Source organism: Somniosus microcephalus, chromosome 10 (assembly GCF_052327205.1).
Source record: "Somniosus microcephalus isolate GS21.2 chromosome 10, FLI_Smic_1.0, whole genome shotgun sequence".
NCBI classification, from domain to species: domain Eukaryota; kingdom Metazoa; phylum Chordata; class Chondrichthyes; order Squaliformes; family Somniosidae; genus Somniosus; species Somniosus microcephalus.
Genome location: NC_140996.1, coordinates 212,742,960 through 212,765,736, shown reverse-complemented (window position 1 = coordinate 212,765,736; position 22,777 = coordinate 212,742,960). Strand labels below are relative to the sequence as shown.

The 22,777-nt window shown below is 44.7% G+C and overlaps 1 protein-coding gene across 2 annotated transcripts in view; it reads left to right on the top strand.

Moving 5' to 3' along the window:
- Positions 1–6,055: 6,055 nt before the first annotated feature.
- slc9a7 (solute carrier family 9 member 7) overlaps positions 6,056–22,777 on the top strand; it is a 191,383-nt gene continuing 174,661 nt past the window's right edge. Inside the window, exon 1 of one of the 2 annotated variants that reach the window (XM_085999575.1) lies at positions 6,056–6,425. In XM_085999575.1, coding sequence (XP_085855701.1) covers positions 6,131–6,425 — 295 coding nt within the window. In that variant the 5' untranslated portion in view covers positions 6,056–6,130. The remainder of the gene's footprint in view (positions 6,426–22,777) is intronic. The other variant, XM_085999576.1, reaches the window with a different exon arrangement.

Below are 22,777 nucleotides of genomic sequence, written 5' to 3'. Positions count from 1 at the left end.
CGCTTACTGTGTTTCAACCAATCACGGATCAGCATCGGGCACAGATTGGCCAATCGGATAAAAGACTCCTGTATGAACTGCGAATCACAGCGCAGAGCACCGGAACCGTAAACTCTCCAATCGGAGACAAGCTTTCACTCAGATTGACCAATCACAGCACAGAACACCGGAACCATAAACTCACCAATCGCAGACAAGCTTTCGCCCGGAATGACCAATCATAGTGCAGTACAGTTTCAGCACTTTACAGCCTTCTGGATTTAACAGAGTTTAGCAATTTCAGATCATAACCTCGGCTCCTATCATATATATTTTTCCACACTTTTATTTTGTGTTTTCTTTTCTTCTTTCCCACATGGCAGCTGTCTTTCATTCTGCCAGCACAATTTACACTTCATCTAGAGCCATCTTTTGTTTCTTAACCTGTCTCATTACCATCTCCTTTTGCCTTCAATATCTCTTAATGTCTCTTATGTCTCGTAACCTCTCCTGCCTTCTATCCTATCACAGACCTTCCCTTTTGTTCTTTCATCCCCTCCCCCCTTTCCCAGCTCCTACACTTGCTTAAAAATCTGTTCCATTTCCTGCTTTTTTCCAGTTCTGATGAAAGGTCATCGACCTGAAACGTTAACTCTGTTTCTCTCTTCACAGATGCTGCCTGGCCTGCTGAGTATCTCCCACATTTTCTGTTTTTATTCCTAATTTGTGTAATCTCTCTTCGTAATTTAACCTTTAGAGTCCAGGCATCATTCTGGTGGATGACCTACACTGAAATCCATTTGCCACAGTTTTACCCATTCGCTTAATCTATCAAAATCTCTTTGTAATTTTATGCTTTCATCTACACTGCCTACAATGCTACCCAGCAAATTTGGATATATAGCTTTCTATCCCACCATCAAATTCGTTAATAAATACAGTGAATAGTTGAGGCCCCAACACAGATCCTTGCGGGACACCACTAGAGGACCTACCCATTATCCCTACTCTCTGTCTCCCGCTGCTCAACCAATTCCCTAACCAGGTCAATCATTTGCCTTCAATTCCATGGGCTTCAACTTTAGTTAACAGTCTCTTATAAGGGACTTTATCAAATGCCTTCTGGAAGTCCATATAAATAACATCCATAGACATTCCCTGTCCGCTACTTTTAGTCACCTCTTCAAAAAATTCAATCAGGTTTGTCAGGCATGACCTACCTTTTACAAATCCATGCTGGCTCTCTCTGATCAGCTGAAAATTTTCAAGGTGTTCAGTCACCCTATCCTTAACTATAGACTCTAGTAATTTTATTTATATTGTTTGTGCCCCTTTGTTAAATTTGATTGATGACACTCTCATCCTAATTGGCAATAAGAGTCAATATCTGTTATAAAAAAGAAAAGGGTAATAAACCTCATACTTAGTTGGGGTGGGCAGGTTGGAGAACCTCCTTGTGGGTTTGCACCAGGGCCTGGTCAAAACAGCCATCCACAGATCCAGAACCACGAGGATGGTCGCTCTGAGACTGAAGGGACTTGTCAACTGTTATACTGGCATACTGTTAAAGCTGGCATCACTTTTAATCTTTCATATGTGGAGTTGAGACAGTTTTCCATGAAAAAGGAGTCTGTTTTCCTGGGGTGGGAGTTTTATTAGATAACCATAAGATTGAATCTGTCTTAAATGCTGTCCAAGGATATTTACTGATACGCAATGTTTTCTATAAGAGTGCACATAAACATTTAGTTAATATGTGTCTCTTTCAGTCAGTCAACAAAAAACTCTATCCAGTCTCTCCCACTCGCTCCCCTCCTCTCTTTTGGTGTGCCACCTAACTACAACTCAACAAAACGTCAAACAAGGCCCATCGACCTTAATCAAAATCACATCGGCCGGGGAGATGATGCACTCCAGTCCCCGCGGTGCCCACCTATCTCGGAAGACCTCGAGCGTGCCGGCGGACACCGCGTGCTCCATCTCCAGGGCCACCCGGGCGCGAACATAGCCGCGAAAGGGAGGCAGGCAATCGGGCCAGATGGCCCCCTCGGTCGCCCGCTGCCTGGATCTGTTGATGGCCACTTTGGCCAGGCCCAGGAGCAGACCAAGAGGAGGTTCTCCGACCTGCCCGCTCCCCTCCACACTGGGTGACCGTAGATCAGGAGTGTGGGACTGAAGTGCAGCCAAAACTTGAGGAGCAGCCCCTTCAGGTAGTGAAACGGGCTGCAACCTCTCTCGCTCCCCTCCAGGGGTGTGTGCCAAGAGGCCAGAGACCACCTCACCCTCAAACAGTTTCTCTCCTATCATCTCTTCCCAGCTTATTCCCTCATTTGCTTTCAAAATTAACTGGCTTTTTAAAAAAAAAAAGAAATCTAATTAGAATGAGGAAAGTAACTGCCTGTCTCCATCTCTCACTGATGTTAGCAGTTAGAATCTCTGTCTCAGAGCTGAATGCAATCAGCATGGAGCTTTTCTGGCAATAAAACACAGGCAGAAATAATTAATTAATGTGGAGTGATTTCATGCCAGAAACCCACTCCGAAGTAAAATCCGCCCCCAAATGTACTCTTCAAGTGAAGCAAGTTTAAAAAGTGGGGATAATTGGACCAGGATGGATATTATTCAGTCGCTATTTTAAAGCATACAACACGTTCTTATTTTTATGTAAAAAAGAAAATATAAATTCAAGAGAACCAAAATAATAGTCATGCTGAAGTCATAAATAAGAGCGATGTAGAGAATCCTCAGTGCACCAGGATGCGATATTTAAACTTTACAGTTTCAATGTTTGTTTTTTTTAGGTAATTCCCATCTCTGGTATGAATGGAACTAAATTATTTACCTGCTGACGTATTCTGGTAGGTGAATTCCAGCCATTGACTGTGATGAGATACAGGGCAGACTGATATCGTTAGACACTGTTCGCCCTCAGAGTAAAGAGGCCGACACAACCCAGCCATGATTTTGTTGCTTGTTCGTTCAGCTGTCAGACTGCATAACCATTGTGTGTCCGTAACTTGTTTTAAGTGTTATTCTGAGTATGTTTCTTGTCAGCGTGGATTTGTGAAGGGTGGGTCATGTTTGACTCGTTTACTTGAATTTTTTGAGGCGGTCACAAGGAAGTGGATAAGGGAGCGTCAATGGATGTTGCAATATATGGACTTCCAGAAGACATTCCGCACAAGAGATTATTAGAAAAAATAAAGGTGTATGAAATTGGAAGTAACGTTGTGACTTTTATTATAAAATCGGATTTCCATCCTGCCTCAACCTTCTTAGGCAGTCCCTCGGAACCGAGGATGACTTGCTTCCACATTAAAAATGAGTTCTTAGGTGACTGATGAGTCCAATGCGGGACCTACAGTCTCTGTCACAGGTGGGGCAGACGGTGGTTGAAGGGGCGGGTAGGTGGGGTGCTTGGGTTGATGTGCGCTCCTTGCGCTTGGCTTCCGCTTGCTCCCGGCGAAGAGACTCGAGGTATTTGGCGCCTTCCCGGATGCTTCTCCTCCACTTTGTGCGGTCTTGGGCCAGAGATTCCCAGGTGTCGGTGGGGATGTTGCACTTTTTCAAGGAGGCTTTGAGGGTGTCCTTGAAGCGTTTCCTCTGCCCACCTGGGGCTCCCTTGCCGTATCGGAGCTCCGAGTAGGGCGCTTGTTTTGGGAGTCTCATATCGGGCATGCGGACGATGTGACCCGTCCATCGGAGCTGACCGAGCGTGGTCAAAGCTTCAATGCTGGGGATGTTGGCCTGAGCGAGAACACTGACGTTGGTGCGCCTATCCTGCCAACGGATTTGCAGGATCTTGCGGAGGCAGCGTTGGTGGTACCTCTCCAGTGCTTTGCGGTGCCTGCTGTACATGGTCCATGTCTCTGAGGCATACAGGAGGGTGGGTATCACTACTGCTCTGTAGACCATGAGCATGGTGCCGGGTTTGAGGTCCTGGTCTTCAAACACTCTCTTCCTCAGGCGACTGAAGGCTGCACTGGCACACTGAAGGTGGTGAGAATCTGCTGCTGAAACACTCAACCATGCTTTTGTTACCTTCAGACTTGACTGATCTACACTGGCTCCTGGTGTCCCTATGCCTCCAATGTATAATTCTCATCCACGTGTTCTAAGCCCTTAATGGCCTCGCCCCTCCTCATATCTATAACCTCCTCTTACCCTACAACTCTTTGAAATCTCCAACTCTGGCCTTTTATGTGTCCTCCACCCCCTTAGCCCCACTATTGGTGGCTGTGCTTTCAGCCGTCTAGGCCCTAAGTAGTAGAATTCCCTCCCTAAACCTCTCTGCTTCTCCACCTCCCTCTCCACCTTTAAGACCCTCCTTAAAACCTACCTCTTCGACTAAGTTTTGCCATCCTTACAGATACATAGAAGATAGGAGCAGGAGTAGGCCATTCGGCCCCTCGAGCCTGCTCCGCCATTCAATGAGATCATGGCTGATCATCCAAATTCAGTACCCTGTCCCTGCCTTCTCCCCATATCCCTTGATCCCTTTAGCCTTAAGAAATATATCCAACTCCTTCTTGAATATATTTAATGAACTGGCCTCCACCGCCCTCTGTGGCAGAGAATTACACAGGTTCACCACTCTCTGGGTGAAGAAATTCCTCCTCATCTCAGTCCTAAATGGCTTACCCCTTATCCTTACTAAATAAGAACATAACATAAGAAATAGAAGCTGGAGTTGGCCATTCGGCCCCTTGAGCCTGCTCCGCCATTCAATAAGATCATGGCTGATCTTCGACCTCAACTCCACTTTCCTGCCTGATCCCCATATCTCTTGATTCCTCATGGGTCCAATAATCTATCGATCTCAGCCTTGAATCTACTCAATGACTCAGCATCCACAGCCCTTTGGGGCAGAGAATTCCAAAGATTCACATCCTTCTTTGCCTTTGTCTCTTGCCAATTGTTGTCTGATTACGCCCCTGTGAAGTGCCTTGAGACCTTAATCTATGTTAAAAGGTGCCACATAAATGCAAATTGTGGTCGTGGTGATGGATTTTTGGTGTTTAATTTGCATTCTAGAATTTCAAACTTGTTTGAAAACAAGTTCTGATGAAAGGCCATTGACCTGAAACTATAATTTTGTTTCTCTCTGCACAAGTGCTGCTTGACCTGCTGAGCATTTTCTGTTTTTTATTTCAGATTTCCAGCATTAAAAACAAGGCTGTCTGATCCAAATCCGGATTCATGACAACTGTACATGAGGGCAAGCTGACTCCCTGCACTGTCAGACTGGGTGCAGACATACCGCAAGAGGAGGGATTAAAAAAAATAACATATAGTGTTAGTCGTGGCTCAGTTGGTAGCACCCTCGCCTCGGAGTCAGAAGCTTATGGGTTCATAGTCCCACTCCAGAGACTTCAGCACAAAAATCTAGGCTGAAACTCCCAGTGCAGTGCTGAGGGAGCGCTGCACTGTCAGCAGTGCCATCTTTCGGATGAGACATTAAACTGTCTGCTCTCTCAGGTGGATGTAAAAGATCCCACGGCACTATTTTGAAGAAGAGCAGGGGAGTTCTCCCCGGTGTCCTGGCCAATATTTCTCCCTCAATCAACATCACTAAAACAGATGATCTGGTTATTATCACATTGCTGTTTGTGGGAGCTTGCTGTGCGCAAACTGGCTGCTGTGTTTCCCACATTACAACAGTGACTACACTTCAAAAAACATGTACTTCATTGGCTGCAAAGCCCTTTTAGGACGTCCTGACGTCGTGAAAGGCGCTTGTAAGTGGAAATCTTTACTTTTGTAACAAAAAACAACAGTTATAATTCGGAGACTTGATATAAAGTGCACAGCAGCTAAAAGAAAGGAACCGATGAAAGAAATCCCAATTAAAACACTGTGATTGCAAAGCACAGAAAGCGAGATGGTAAAGGTACTGCACAAACTAAATAAATACAATGATCCTTCGTGATTTTGAACTCCTCTATCAAGTCTCCTCTTCACCTTCTCTACTCCAAAGAGCTTCTCCAGTCTATCCACGAAACAGAAATAGCATTTCCTCTTTAAGTACGAGGCGGGGTTTGTACGAAGGGATTCTCCTCCTTTCTTTCCCCGCCCCTTCTCTCCGCTCCTACGCAGTATTGACAGTGCCCGAATCACTGGAGGTTACCCATACAGACAAGCTTTGATAGCAATGGAGCTCGCAAGCAGCAGCAGCAGCCGCCTCGACTGGGGGGCTCGGGTCTGCGGCGTGAGGAAGCCTCTGCTCGTCCTCTTGGGGCTGCTGAGCGTCTCGGCTCAGCGCTGCGGGGCAGACAGCGCCATGGAGGAGATCACCACGGAGAAAGAAGCGGAAGAAAGCCACCGGCAAGACAGCGCTAACCTGCTGCTCTTCATCCTGCTGCTTACTCTCACCATCCTCACCATCTGGCTCTTCAAACACCGACGCTTTCGTTTCCTCCATGAGACTGGCTTGGCAATGATATACGGTAAGGATACAGATGAATCTATCATCATTTCAATAAAATAATTACTAAATGCATTAAAGAAGCTTTAACATCTGGAACCTGGGTCCTTTGTCATTATGCAAGTGCTGCAACAACTTGGAGCCTTTGTACATGATATACGGTAAGGATCCAGATGAATTTATCATTAGAAAAATAATTAAATGCATTAAAGAAGCTTTTATATCTGGACCCTGGGTCCATTGTCATTATACAAGTGTTGTAACAACTTAAGAACCTTTGTACACAATGTGTATGTCTTAAAATTCTAATATATTCATTGCAATTCAGTCCCGAATGTCATGTTGCAATTTTAATTGTATTATTTTTGTGAATTGGACTGAAACTGACAAGAGTCTGAACCGAACCTGGCTGAGCGGGTGTAAGCCTCGCCCCCTTTCCCCCGATTGGCTCGTTGGGTCTCAGCGGCCGTTCTGATTCGTCACTCGGCAAACGTCAATCATTGCCGCGTGCTCCGCTTGGTTCCACGTTCCAAGTTAGGTTGCCCGAGTGCTGCATCATAGGTGTCCAGGAGCTCCTGAAATCTGTTCGTGCCTCTTGTTTATTAATAGACCATTTAAAAAATAAATGGCACGGTAGCTTTTTTTTTCCGCCACCAAGGTTTGCATCATACCTGCTGGCTCGCTTTGTCGAATTAACTGGTTCTTGTGTTTGCTCATTTTATTTTTGTTGTTTACAGAGAAAAATGTATAACAAAATCTATACAGGATTTAAGAAACCCGAACTATAAGAAAATGCTTAGACATTGTTGGTGGTTCCTTGAAATGCAAATGCCTGACTCTGTTTAGTTGAATGCCACTTGTGTTAGTAAATTGCCTTCAGGTAGTGCATTGGCAGGAACACCATTTCGTGTGAAGGGAAAACAATCTCTATTGCTTCGGCTGAACCAGCAGGTATACTGGTGAAATATTAGACGGTGGACAAGCAGGCCTGAATTAATGAGTGGAGAATTTCTGGTGATGCAGCATGTTGGAGCACAAACACACAGTCATAGAATTAAGAGACATGGGATTAATTATTTCAATTTCTCCCAACCCAGTTTTGCTGATATACAGTACAGATTTTTTTTTTAGAAATAACAGCAAAATCACCGACATCTGAAAGGGGAAAAGGATAGGTTAACATTTCAGAGAGGGATCCTTCATAGAAAGGATCAGCTTGGTTCAGTTGGTAGCAATCTCGTATTTGGGTCAGAAGATTGTGGACTGGGGACCCACAACAAGACTTGAACGCTTGACCCTGGCTGCGCACAAAAGGGGTGCATTGTCAGAGGTGCTGTTCTTTGGTTGACCAGTTAAATCAAGGTCTTGTCTTGTCAGCCGTGGTTCAGTTGGTAGCGCTCTCACCTCTGAGTCAGAAGGTTGTGGGTTCAAGTCCCGCTCCAGAGACCCGAGTACAAAAAGCACCGTCAGATGAGACGTTAAACCGAGGCCCCGTCTGCTCTCTCAGGTGGATGTAAAAGATTCCATGGCACTATTTCGAAGAAAAACAGGGGAGTTATCCCTGGTGTCCTGGTCAATATTTATCCCTCAACCAATCATCACTTAATGATCAGATAATCTGGATTTTTTTTTTATCACATTGCTGTTTGTGGGAGCTTGTTGTGTTCAAATTGGCTGCCACGTTTCCTACATTACAACAGTGACCACGCTTCAAAAATACTTCATTGGCTGTAAAGCACTTTGGGACGTCCGGTGGTAGTGAAAGGCGCTATAGAAATGTAATTCTCTTTGTTTGTTTCCTTCCTCTTCTCCTTCCTTCCTTCTCTCCTTCCTTTCTTTGATAGACCTGAAAGATTCCATGGTACTACTCAAAAAACAAACAAAAAAAACAAAAAATAGCAGGGAGTTATCCCAATTTCTTGGCCAACGTTCCTCCCTCGATCTGTACTACCAACAAAACAGATGGACTGGTCAGTTGTTTCATTCTGTGCTGCCACAAAATAGCTGGAGTGATTTCCCACATAATAACACTCCACTCCAAAAATTGTAATTCATTATGTGAAGTGTTTCGAGACATTTTAAATGTGATGAGGCACTACATAAAAATGAGTGTTTAATTTCAGATTTGCTATTTGTTTCCACCCCCCCCCCCCCCGCCAACCATCACCACTGTTGCTGATCTCGGCTGGATCATTTTGGGGACGGAGGGAGCAGATCACCAGACCGCTTTCTTGGCTGCAAATGTTGCATGATCTGGGGAGATCAAAGGGGGAGACAGTAAAAATATGCACATTTGCCTCTGTATTTTTGTAAGATGCAATTAGTGGGGTAAAAGTATAATTGTTTGAGAAAATAAGATAGCTTTGATGAGGTTTAGATGAGCTAGGATTTGACTGGAGTGAGGCAATCTAGACCAAAAGAAGTCCACTCTCGCGTTTACAGCACATCTGAAAGTGAATAAATGGATATTGGCCTCTATCAGGTGTCAGCCGTGGCTCAGGCTGGTAGCACTCTTGCCTCTGAGTCAGAAGGTTGTGGGTTCAAGTCCCACTCCAGATACTACAGCACAACAATCTAGGCTGAGACTCCCAGTGCAGTGCTGAGGGAGTGCTGCACTGTCGGAGGTGCTGTCTTTCGGATGAGACATTAAACCGAGGCCCTGTCTGCTCTCTCAGGTGGACGTAAAAGATCCCACGGCATTATTTTGAAGAAGAGCAGGGGAGTTATCCCCGGTGTACTGGCCAATATTTATCCCTCAACCAACCATCAGTTTAAAAAAAAAAAAATACAGATTATCTGGTCATGATCGCATTGCTGTTTGTGGGAGCTTGCTGTGCGCAAATTGGCTACTGTGTTTCCTACATTACAGCAGTGACTCCAATTCAGAAGTACTTCATTGGCTGTAAAGCGCTTTGGGGCGTCCTGAGGTCATGAAAGGTGCTATATAAATGCAAGTCTGTCTTTCTTTAGCTCTTTCAGGGAGTTAACAAGGGATGTGATGGGTTGAGTGGCCTCTTTCTGCACTGCAAAATTTCAGGGTTCTAATCTTTGGTGGTGTCCCTCGTTGTGGCACGGCAGTAATAATTTTTAAGCATACAGTGACGTACAGCGATCAATTTGTACAGAGTTGACGGTCTTTCTCTTCACAAGGAGTTGGGATGCTTGTACATTTAAAAAAAAAAAGAAAATGGAGTCATAGGCCAGCTTTTGCATCTCTGTTTCAATAAAAGTTATACTGTCTAACCTCCGAGTGTTAGCTGCTAGTCCAGTGTGCAACTGCATAACAGGTGCATGTGATGTTCCTCTGCAGCAAGCAGACTGAGCAATTACTCAGTGTAGTGCTGTTCAGCTGGAAATAATGCATGTTTATTGTTATGCTAGTTTTTCCTCTAGATTTTGAAAGGATTACTGAATTAAAGAGAGTGCTTGTCGTTTTACCTTTTTTTCTTAAATGCAGCCTTGCCCATCCTGAGAGCCCATTTTTTATTTTACATGTATTTACATTTCAAGAATTGGGAGTCCGTGCTCTGCCTCCATACACCCCGCCTCTTGATTGGTTAGAGTGTTGGCTGCGATGATATGTCTTGTGCCTGTCACTGTGCTATCTATGAGCTGTCTGGAAAATAATGTCCGGAGCCACAGGCAGTTATAGTTAGCTGGGTCCACTCGTATCCAAAATGGTAGTTCTTCCAGGGAAGTAGAAGTACTACTTCATACATCTCCCATGGCATCGCTCATGGTGAGTTGGCGGGTGATGTGCTGTGTGATTTATTTTTAAAAAAAAACTAAAATAAGGGTGTTTTCAACAAAATGCTACAGGAAGTAAGCTTGACACTCTCAGAAAGCGTGTGCTATACTCAAGACTGTAAAACAGAAATAACAACAGAAAATGCTGGCAAAACCCAGCAGGCCAGGCAACATCCGTGGAGAGAGAAATAGAGTCAACGTTTCGGGTCGAAACCCTTCGTCAGGACTGAAAAAGCACAGGAAATGAAACAGATTAAAAGGCCAGTTTGGGGGTTGGGAAATGGGGATGAGAGAACAAAAGAGAAGTGGAGAGACATTAAGAGGTATTCAAAACGAGACGAGATGGTGATAGGACTCGTGGAGAGAAAAAAGACGGCTCCAGATTAGGTGTGAAATGCGCTGGCAGAATGAGAGACAGCTGCCATGTGGGAGAGAGAAAAAAAAAGGTGTGGATAAAAAATATAAGTAAAAATGTAATAGGGGCCTAGGTTATGATCTGAAATTGTTGAACTCGATATTGAGTCCGGAAGGCTAAAACAGAATGTAGATGTATATCCCTTTTTAAAGGTAGAATCATAGAATGGTACAGCACAGAAGGAGGCCATTTGGCCCATCGAGTCTATGCCGACTCTTTCGAAGAGCAATCCAGTTAGTCCCACTCTTTCCTCATATCCCTGCAATTTTTTCTCCTTCAAGCATTTATCCAATTCCCTTTTTGAAGGCTACTATTGAATCTGTATCTACCGCCCTATCGGGCAGCGCATTCCAAATCCTAACCACTCGTTGCGTAAAAAAGTTTTCCCTCATGTCGCCTCTGGTTCTTTTGCCAATCACCTTAAATCTGTGCCCTCTGGTTATCGACCCTTCAGCCACTGGAAACGGTTTCTCTTTATTGACGCTATCTTAAACCCTTCATGATTGTAAACACCCCTATCGAATCTCCTCTTAGCCTTCTCTGCTCTATGGCGAACGACCGCAGCTTCTCCAGTCTATCCACGTGACTAGAAGATGTAACTGCTCTGCATATTTCAAATGAGTGGCGGGTTTATTCGTGGGTCAGGTGAATTAACAAGTTGGAGACGTGCGGAATTGTTATGTTTTTTGGAGGGAGGGAAGTTGAAACACTGCATTTTAAGACTGCTTTGCATCTGTAACAAAGAGAACCAAGTGCAGGAGGTAGGAAATAGAAATTAAGCTAATTGTAAAAATCATTGTTTTTTAAAAAGTCTAAACCGTCTTGCTCGGGTTGGAGCTGTTGAGTTCTATTTAGTTTGGTTAAACTGATTTGTCTGTGGCCTGTTGCAGCTGTTGATTGCCACTGTCTCGTGTGGAAAAACTGACCTGATGAGAGCACATTTTCCCACATTAGAATAAAGTTCCCTCTGATTTAGACACAGAAGTGTGTTGCAGCGTGAGCTACAGGTAGATTTGTAATATATTTGTAGCAGCTCTCTCATGGTGTGATGCTGCATCGCTCACAGTAAGTCCGAGGATACTCTCCGCCTCTCTCCCCCCTCTTTAAGACGCTTTTTAAAACCTACCTCTTTGGCCAAGCCCTGCCCTAATCTCTCCTCCTTTGGCTTGGTGCCTGTTTTTTGTCTGATGACGCTCCTGTGAAGCGCCTTGGGACGTTTTACTACGTTAAAGGCGCTACATAAATGCAAGTTGTTTTTAGAACAAAACTTGTTATTTATATGTCCTGATCAGGGCCACAGATTTATGCTGACTGAATAAACCAAATTGTGTTTTTTATCAAGGGTTTTTCTGGGAATTTTTTTTTAATGAAAATTGCAACGCTTTTGTAGTGTATGTACCTTTAAGAGAGAACTACTTTTACAGCTCCTGTATACTGTCGTACCGGCAGTGACCACACCTGTATATAACCCTTGAGCATGCCTCTGTACCCCAGTCTTGAGACTACCCTACGCCAGTAAGTACCTGTTGATTGTTAAGTTACAGCATCCGTGTGGTTATTGAAAAACATCATACTCTCAGAATCACGGATCTAATAGCTTTATTCTTGTGTGAAACCAGTAAATCAGTGGCCTTGATTATTCTTATCCATAAATGAATAGTCTTTATTTTATATATATTTCCTGACTGTTGTATTTAATTTTTATCGTTTACATTTTTTTTCAACTGAGGCTAGACAACAAAATGATATTTAACAGTACTAAGAAGGAAGGAGGTGTCATACGATTTAGCAGAAACATAGACGATAGGAGCAGGAGTAGGCCATTCGGCCCCTTGAGCCTGCTCCGCCATTCAATGAGATCATGGCTGATCATCCAAATTCAGTACCCTGTCCCTGCCTTCTCCCCATAGCCCTTGATCCCTTTAGCCTTAAGAAATATATCTAACTCCTTCTTGAATATATTTAATGAATTGGCCTCAACTGCCTTCTGTGGTAGAGAATTCCACAGGTTCACCACACTCTGGGTGAAGAAATTCCTCCTCCTCTCGGTCCTAAATGGCTTATCTCTTATCCTTAGACTGTGACCCCTGGTTCTGGATTCCCCCGCCATCGGGAACATCCTTCCTGCATCTAGTCTGTCTAGTCCTGTTAGAATTTTATAAGTTTCAATGAGATCCCCTCTCATTCTTCTAAACTCTAGCGAATATAAGCCTAATCGACCCAATCTCTCTTCATACGTCATTCCTCCCATCCCAGGTATCAGTCTGGTGAATCTTCGCTGCACTCTCTCTCCATGGCAAGAACACCCTTCCTCAGATAAGGCGACCAAAACTGCGCACAATACTCAAGGTGTGGTCTCACCAAGGCTCTGTGCAACTGCAGCAAGACATCCTTGCTCCTGTACTCGAATCCTCTCGCTATGAAGACCAACATACCATTTGCCTTCTTAACCGCCTGCTGCACCTGCATGCTTACCTTCAGCGACTGGTGCACAAGGACACCCAGGTCTCGTTGCACTTCCCCTTTTCCCAATCTATTGCCGTTCAGATAATCTGTCTTCCTGTTTTTGCCACCAAAGTGGATAACCTCGCATTTATCCACATTATACTGCATCTGCCATGCATCTGCCCAATCGCCTAACCTGTCGAAATCATACTGGAGTTTCACTGCATCCTCCTCACAGCACACACGCCCACCCAGCTTTGTGTCGTCTGCAAACTTGGAGATATTACATCTAGTTCCCTCGTCTAGATCATTAAAATATATATTGTGAATAGCTGGGGTTCTAGCACCGATCCCTGCGGTACCTCACCAGTCACTGCCTGCCACTCGGAAAAAGACCCGTTTATTCCAACTCTTTGCTTCCTGTCTGCCAACCAGTTCTCTATCCAAGTCAGTACCTTACCCCCAATCCCATGTGCTTTAACTTTGCACACCAATATCTTATGCGGGACCTTATCGAAAGCCTTCTGAAAATCCAAATACACCACATCCACTGGTTCTCCCTTATCTATTCTATCAGTTACATCCTCAAAAAATTCCAGTAGATTAGTCAAGCATGATTTACCTTTTGTAAATCCATGTTGATTTTGTCCGATCCTGTCACTGTTTTCCAAGTGCTCTGCTATTACATCTTTTATAATGGACTCTAGCATTTTCCCCACTACCGATGTCAGGCTTACCGGTCTGTAATTCCCCATTTTCTCTCTACCACCTTTTTTGAATAGTGGGGTAACATTAGCTACCCGCCAATCCATGGGTACTGTTCCAGAGTCTATCGAATTTTGGAAGATGACCAGCAATGCATCTACTATTTCTAGGGCCACTTCCTTAAGTACCCTAGGATGTAGATTATCAGGCCCTGGGGATTTATTGGCCTTCAATCCCATCAATTTCCCTAACACCATTTCCCTACAAATACTGATTTCTATCAGTTCCTCCCTTTCATTAGACCCTATGTTCCCCGACATCTCTGGGAGATTATTTGTGTCCTCCTTTGTGAAGACAGAACCAAAGTATGTATTTAATTGGTCAGCCATTTCTTTGTTCCCCATTATAAATTCCCCTGATTCTGACTGCAAGGGACCTACGCTTGACTTCACCAATCTTTTTCTCTCCACATATCTATAAAAGCTTTTTCAGTTTTTATGTTCCCTGTAAGCTTACTCTCATACTCTATTTCCCCCCTCTTAATTAATCCCTTTGTCCTCCTTTGTTGAATCCTAAACTGCTCCCAATCCTGTCTCTGCAGCCCCGCCACCCCGTTCAGGGGCCGTTGACCCGGACCGATCCAATGGGGATTAGTGCCAATTAACTGCCTGTTAACAAGTAGTTAACAGACAGTTTTTGGCCGAATCCCTATTTTTAGCCCTGAAGTGTGGGCTACCCGACAGCTCCAAACCACGCCAAGTTAGCGAGGCGGACCTGTAGGGGGTTTGCACAGGCGTGTTTGGTCAGTCAGCTTTGCCTCTGACTACCTCCTTTGAGCTGTTCGAATCCCTCGCCCCCTGGGTTCTGGACACCGGACTTAGATACAGGCAGCGATACAGAAAATCGAGTAGACAAGTGGTTTGGTGTAAAAGAACCAAGATTTTATTGAACTGAAAAATTATAACTATCTTACACGAGAAAAATACTGGTACAGCACACTACAGACATAAAATGCTTATACTTAAAGGGGATGGGGAACACACGGCACAATCGAGGGGAAACGACTATATTAGCAATGCCAGAGTCATAGAGTTATACAGCACAGAAAGAGGTCCACGCCGGCCATCAAGCCCTATCTAATCTAATCCCATTTTCCAGCATTTGGTCCGTAGCCTTTTATGCTATGGCATTTCAAGTGCTCATCCAAATGCTTCTTGAATGTTGTGAGGGTTCCTGCCTCTACCACCCTTTCAGGCAGTGAGTTCCACATTCCAACCACCCTCTGGGTGAAAAAGTTTTTCCTTAAATCCCCTCTAAACCTTCTGCCCCTTACCTTGAATCTATGCCCCCTTGTTATTGACCCCTCTACTAAGGGGAAAAGTTCCTTTCTATCCACCCTATCTATGCCCCTCATAATTTTGCATACCTCAATCAGGTCCCCCCTCAGCCTTCTCTGCTCTAAGGAAAACAACCCCAGCCTGTCCAGTCTTTCTTCATAGCTGAAGCGCTCCAGCCCAAGTAACATCCTGGTAAATCTCCTCTGCACCCTCTCCAAAGCAATCACATCCTTCCTATAGTGTGGCGACCAGAACTGCACACACTACTCCAGTGTGGCCTTACCAGCGTTTTGTACAGCTCCATCATAACCTCCCTGCTCTTATATTCTATGCCTCGGCTAATGAAGGCAAGTATCCCATATGCCTTTTTAACCACCTTATCCACCTATTCTGCTGCCTTCAGGGATCTATGTACATGCACACCAAGGTCCCCCTGATCCTCTGTCTTTCCTAGGGTCTTACCATTCATTGTGTATTCCCTTGCCTTGTTAGTCCCTCCAAAATGCATCACCTCACACTTTTCAGGGTTAAATTCCATTTGCCACTGTTCCGCCCATCTGACCAACCCATCTATATCGTCCTGTAGCCTGAGGCTTCCCACCTCGCTATTTACCACCCCACCAATTTTCGTGTCATCTGCGAACTTACTGATCATACCTTTTACATTCACATCCAAATCATTAATGTAGACCACAAACAGCAAGGGACCCAGCACCGATCCCTGCGGTACCCCACTGGACACAGGCTTCCAGTCACAAAAACAACCTTCCACCATCACCCTCTGCCTTCTGCCAGTAAGCCAGTTTTGGATCCAATGTGCCAAGGCACCCTGGATCCCATGGGCTCTTACCTTCCTGACCAGTCTCCTATGCGGGACTTTATCAAAAGCCTTACTGAAATCCATGTAAACCACATCCACTGCACTACCTTCATCCACACACCTAGTCACCCCCTCTCAAAATTCAATCAAATTGGTCAGACATGATCTTCCCTTGACAAAGCCATGCTGGCCATCCCTAATTAATCCCTGCCTCTCCAAGTGGAGACCAATTCTATCCCTCAGAATTTTTTCCAATAATTTCCCCACCACTGATGTTAGGCTCACTGGCCTGTAATTCCCTGGTTTATCCCTACTACCCTTCTTGAATAATGGTACTACATTAACTGTTCTCCAGTCCTCTGGCACATCCCCTGTGGCCAGAGAGGTTCTGAAAATTTGTGTCAGAGCCCCTGCAATCTCCTCCTTTGCCTCACATAGTAGCCTGGGATACATCTCGTCCGGGCCTGGGGATTTATCCACTTTTAAGCCTGCTAAAACCGCTAGTACCGCTAGTAATGCCCTTAATTCCCACCCCCTATACCTAACTAGATTAGACTGAGGGGCCAGAACTTCATGCTCACCAATCCAAGAACTTGTTACGTTTATATAAAAAAAAAAAAAAACAGTTGAAGGTTTTGGGTTCACTCCTTGTGCACTCTGTGGCCTACCGACGTCACGTGGTTCCAGCGCGCTGCAAGGGTGCCGTCCAGGTAAAATACCCCAATATTGAAGTCTCTGCCTGGGTATTTTACCTCGCAGGACGGGCTCTTCTTCAGTTGATATTCTTCCTTGGTTGATCCTGTTGGGCTGAATGAGCTGGACTGAGGGCCTGTTTATTCGAAGCCCCACGCAATCTTCTTCATACAACCCGTCCTGGTTGTAATCTGGCAGCGAGTTAGGAGGCAGGAGAGAAGAGGCAAGAGAGAGAGAGTAGCTTCCTGATGGGCCCATAGTTATACCCCTATCGGGAGCCTTTATCTGCGCGCCAAATCAGTTCAGTCCTTTGTCTGATTTGGGTGAGCTCGTTTAAATGTTTAAAAACGTTTATGAAAATGACCTGTAGAGTGATAGTCGTTATGTCTAAAGTAGCCTCGAAACCCTGGCCGTTGTTAAAGACAAGTTGTGAATTGCTCCCATTCAGGCTTAATGTCTCTGGTGAGCGGTTCCTGATTTAAAATGCAGAAAGCCTAATGGCTTGATGGAGCCCATTCCAACTTAATGACTGGAACGTACAGTCTTTTGTTTATTTTATCAGTCCTTACAAAGTCTTTGATTAGTTTAAAACTTGAACTCCTTGACCTGCTTGTTTTTCAGAACCTTTGTTCTAAAATCCCATTTGGCCCGGTCACCAGGTTTACTGCAGCCATTTTGGGTACCCTGGTTTTAAAATCAAGTCCATCCAGGGCCCCTTTTAATTAATAACTTTGGGGAATGTTGGAATTTTGAGAACCTTACAGACTGTCGGGCTGAAGGGCTTGGAGGGTTCGAGATGTCCGGTGTTCAGGTGAGTGATGGGCGCATGAGTGCAGAGGTAAGTGTGTTTTGTGTGTGTAAAGTGTTTAAATAAGTTTTACTTACCTTTACTTACTAATGCAGGCTTCCTTCCTTCAAGTCTCGGGAGTCCCTCATCTCACCGGCACAGAAAGCAGAATGGCCGCGAGCTGTCAAAAGCTGCAGCTTTCTGATCTGGAGAGACTTCTAACTGAGTCTGTGGAGAAGGACTCAAGTTAGAAGACAGATTGTCAGTGTTTGACAGCTTCACAGAGCTGTCAAACGCTGATATTTCATCTGTCAAAAGCTCTTGACAGATGAAATGTCAATCCCTGACGTCACCTGTAACCGGGTGGCCCTTAATTGGCCTGCTGGGCCTGCTGTGCGGGCTTAACAAGGTCAATCAAGGGAAAATCGCATGGGTTGACCACAAATTGATGGAGGCGGGACTACAACCCAAAAAATGGGAGTCCCGCCTCCATCACATCCCCTTGACAGAATCCAGCCCTAAGAATCTAGATTGTACAAGCTGGGCTGAAAGAATGAAATTGATAAATCCTGGAAATTCATATGCACTGCATACGCTTGGACTGCAGGATTTGCCTTCATCCAACTGAGTTACAGCGCTGGGCAGAAATATCATGGCCCAGAAATTCGGGCCTGCATTTACCTTGCGCGCCAGCCGTTGAGCTGTAGGGCCCGTGGAATTCCGATCCAGGGCCTCGCCCAGCTGCCGGCGCGCAGTGCTTGCGTATCCCAGGGGCGCAGTTAGTTTGATGCGTCCCCTGGGATCACGTGGGCCATGGGCAGCCAATCGGAGCAGGGAATGCTCCATTCATAAGTCTTGACAGGAAGAGCTGTCAAAACTTATAAATACTACGGCCCCAAAATAGCAGTAAACCTTCAAATAAATTTAAAAAACACCACATTTTTAAAATAAACTATAAATTACATTAAATAACTATTTTAAACAATAATTTACATTTTTGAAAAAAATAATTTTATATTCTAACGGGGCTAAAAATAAACTTGCTTTAAAGTATTTCAAAATAATAAACCTGTGGGGAAAAAATGTTTTAATTTTAATTAATTGACCACTCCAAAGATGTGCGGGTTAGGTTGATTGGCTATGATAAATTGACCCTTAGTGTTAGGGGGATTAAATACGTGGGGTTACGGGGATAGGGTGGGATATGTGTTGGTGTAGGGGTTACGGAGATCGGGTGGGATATGTGTCGGTGCAGGCTCGATGGGCCGAAATGGCCTCTATCTGCACTGTGGGGTTTCTGTGATCTGTGATGTGACTTACCTTGTGAAAAGCAGGCCTTATGCCTGCTGTTTACATTTCTAAATTCTAAAGACTTACCCTCACGGAAAAACCTCTATATAAAAAAAAACGTAAGTTCAAAGCGCACGCGCAGACTCCCCTGCGCACGCGTTAGACCTCTGAACCCCTGCTTTCAGAGGAACGGAAGTGCCGGTTTCCCGCGCATGCGCAGTGCATGCAGGAAACCGGCACTTCCATCGGGCCTACGTGTGAGTACCTCGTGCGTACTCACCCGTGGAGACCCGAATTTCTGGGCCACGCGTGTTCAAGATTTTGGGAGAGGCCAAGGTCTTCAAGTTAAAAACACTGTTAAAGGTAAATCAGAGATGCAAGAGACAACTTTACAATTTAGTTTTATCACATCATTTTTAAATATCTTGTTATAAACCTTATTTTGGAAATGAGAAATTTCAATTACTGAAAAAAGGTGGGTACTTTTCCAAAAGTGTTTGAGAGAGTCCATTGGTTCACCACCTCCTTTCTTGATGGGTTCTCCTGACTGGCCCATCAGGATTGGCAATTTTCATTTAGTGCTCACTAGTTTTTGATAGTTTTCTAGCCACTTTCCTCACTTTGGAGTCACAAGTTCCCTACCTCTTCAGTTCTGATTTGCTGCTCTTTTATCATTCTTTCAGCCCAACTTGTACAATCCAGACTCTTAGTTTAGTCACTTTTCAAAATTATTTGAAGACCTAAGAGATCACATTTCATAACCTTCATTCAGGTAAAATTAATATAGATTTAAAAAAAAACATTTATTGCTCAGTAGAAAAGATAACTTTTCTATTGCTTGACAATGTTTCCGTTTGTGTGTTTCTGAAAATGATTTGACTGCAGACTGGACAACGAGATAACAAATTGTGCTACCAGAAGTGTGATGTTACAGGAAGTGCGAAGGGATGCAAAGCTTTTAAAAATATAATTGATTTTAATTATTTGTCGCTCGGATTGCACCGTTGGTGATCATCAAGGATGCCCATGAAAGGAAGAATGTCTGCTTCAAAGTCTTGAGCTGTATTTACTCTTGGACTCAATAGCTGCCATAATAGGTGAGATGCTTCACTTGAAGGAAGCTGGCATTGCCTCTGCTGGCCTTTCACATAACGTAGGTTAGCCACTAATTGAACTGAAGGGTTGCCACAGCAGTCACCGCATTGGAACAGCATTACTCTCTGGTTCAATGGAAACTTGAAACGCAGATATTTTAGCTCTGTAGTACTATTGAGAAGGATTTCACACTGGCTGACCTGGTTTGTGAAAGAAAGGAGGAGGCCACATTGCTCTCCAAGTACATTGATCTGAATTTCCACATAATCCTAAAAGTTATAAAGGGATGCAGCTGTGCAATTAGAGGTGTGCATTTTCTCCTCTCCCTTTTATTTATCTTTCTAAAATCCCGAGTCAAGGCAGCCTGAGAGCAGGGTTTATTAAAACTGATTTTAATTGACGATTTGAAACGGCACACAAGAAGTAACAATACCATAGAGTTGTATAAGTAAGAGGAGTGATTATTGCAGCTACAATATGATATAGACATGAGTAAATATCAACAAGAGTCAAACCATAGTTGCCAGTGCAGCAAGAGTAGCAATAAACAACAACACCTCGCATTTATGTAGCATTTTTAATGTAGTAAAACTTCCCAAGGTGCTTCACAGGAGTGCTATCAAACAAAATTTGACATTCTGCCATATTGGGGCAGATGACCTAAAGCTGGGTCAAAGAGGTAGCTTTTAAGGAGCATCTTGGAGGAGGAAAGAGAGGCGGAGAGGTTTAGGGAGGGAATTCCTGAGCTTGGGGCCTTGGCAGCCGAAGGCATGAGTGCCAATGGTGGAGCGATTAAAATCGGGGATGCTCAAGAGGCCCGAATTGGAGGAGCGCACACACCTCTGAGGGTTGTAGGGCTGGAGGAGGTTGCAGAGATGGGGTGGGGCGAGGCCATGGAGGGATTTGAAAACAAGGGTGAGAATTTTAAAGTCGAGGCGTTGCTGGACTAGGAGCCAATGTAGGTCAGCGAGCACAGGGGTGATGGGTGAATGGGACATGATGTGAGTTAGGACACAGGCAGCAGAGTTTAGAACAAGCTAAAGCTTACAGAGGGTGGAATGTGGGAGGCCGGCCAGGAGTGTGTTGGAATAGTCAAGTCTAGAGGTAACAAAGGCATGGATGAGGATTTCGGCAGCAGATGAGCTGAAACCTGGAAGTCAGCAATGTGAGTCGTGCCAATGATTCTAAGGGTAAATGGAGAGAAATAAGTAAATGGGACACGAATATATAAAATGTGGCAAGATGTCTTAAAAGTGTCCACATTCTCGAGCTAAAACACAAGGAGATAACTGCTTGAGGCTGCACGTCTGACCCTAAAGCTACCCTACTCTAGCAAAAGCACATCATGAGTCTCTCTGCCACCCGCCCACCCCCCCGCCCCCCCCCCCCCCCCACCCCCAGGAATGGGAGGATGGAGGATATGGGATACAGACTTCTGAATGTTCACTGCTACAGTCCCCACTTTTCTTTTGGGCAGCAGTGGGGTGAAAGGAGAGGGTTCCAGCCCTGTATTTTCATCTGCCTGTGGACTAATCCTGTTTCCCAGGCAGTTTGAAGTACAGTGTGGGACCTGCAAATAGGATGCTGGGAGACAGAACTAGCTAAATTAAGGAATCTACCCTTAAAGAAGAGAGAAAGACTTGCATTTATATAGTGCCTTTCACGACCACCGGATGTCTCAAAACATTTTACAGCCAATGAAGTACTTTTGAAGTGTCATCACTGTTGTAATGTAGGTAACCCGGCAGCCAATTTGCACACGGCAAGCTCCCGCAAACAGCAATGTGATAATGACCAGATAATCTGTTTTTGTTATGTTGATTGAGGGATAAATATTGGCCAGGACACTGGGGATAACTCCCCTGCTCTTCTTCAAAATAGTTCTTTGATGTAATGTTTTCCTGACTGACCTGTTTGGACTCCATTCACACCTTTGATTGCTGTGATTATCTCTCTGCCGAGTGCGTGATAAAGGGCAGTTAGAAAGATTACCTGTAATCATCTGGCAGTATTCCCTGACTATATATGCTGTGCCTATATGCTTCTCTTCACTTCACCTGACGAAGGAGCAGCGCTCCGAAAGCTTGTGATTTCAAATAAAGCTGTTGGACTATAACCTGGTGTTGTGTGACTTCTTACATTTGTCCACCCCAGTCCAACACCGGCATCTCCACATCAAAATAGCGCCATGGGATCTTTTACGTCCACCTGAGAGAGCAGACGGGGGCCTCAGTTTAACGTCTCATCCGAAAGACGGCACCTCCGACAGTGCAGCACTCCCTCAGCACTGCACTGGGAGTGTCCGCCTAGATTTTTGTGCTCCAGTCCCTGGAGTGGGGACTGTGAACCCCCAAATCTTCTGACCCAGAGGCGAGAGCGCTACCCACTGAGCCATGGCTGGCCCTGCCATTATTTTAATACAGTACTTTTGAATATAAAATGTATGCGCATTAAGTTTACATTGAAAAGATAAAAATGGAGCTGTGCGGTTTAAATGTATGCGGAGGGTAGTTGCATGACTGATGGAGGCCGAGCACGTCTTCACCATTAGACACTTCTGCCTCAGTCCTCTCAACACTGAATGCATTTTCTACTTTCGGCAGGTTACCTTTCACATATGCTGCCCAGTAATAAGATGCACTTTCCAATTTACCGCACATAAGGAAGCTTCTTGTCACCAAATCACAGCTGCTTGATTTATTTTACTACTTCTCTGCTGCTATTTTCGGCCTTGGCGGTGGAACTGATCTGTGAGCCTTCTTCCTTCACCACAGTTTCTCCTTTTAAACCGGATGCTTGTGATAACTCCCAGGGCGAGTGCCAACTCTGGCTCTCCACTGCCCAAGAACCGTTGCACCTGTGCCCTGTTGCCGGAGTGACCTAGGGATAGGTTTACAACTGCAATTCTTCACACGGCAATTTTCCAACCTCCGCTGGGCTTCGGGCAGCAAGGGAAGATTTGAAGGGCAAATCTATCATCTTTACAATAATGAGGCTCTCGACCACCTTTTTAAAATAAAACCCGTGACGTACCCGGGGG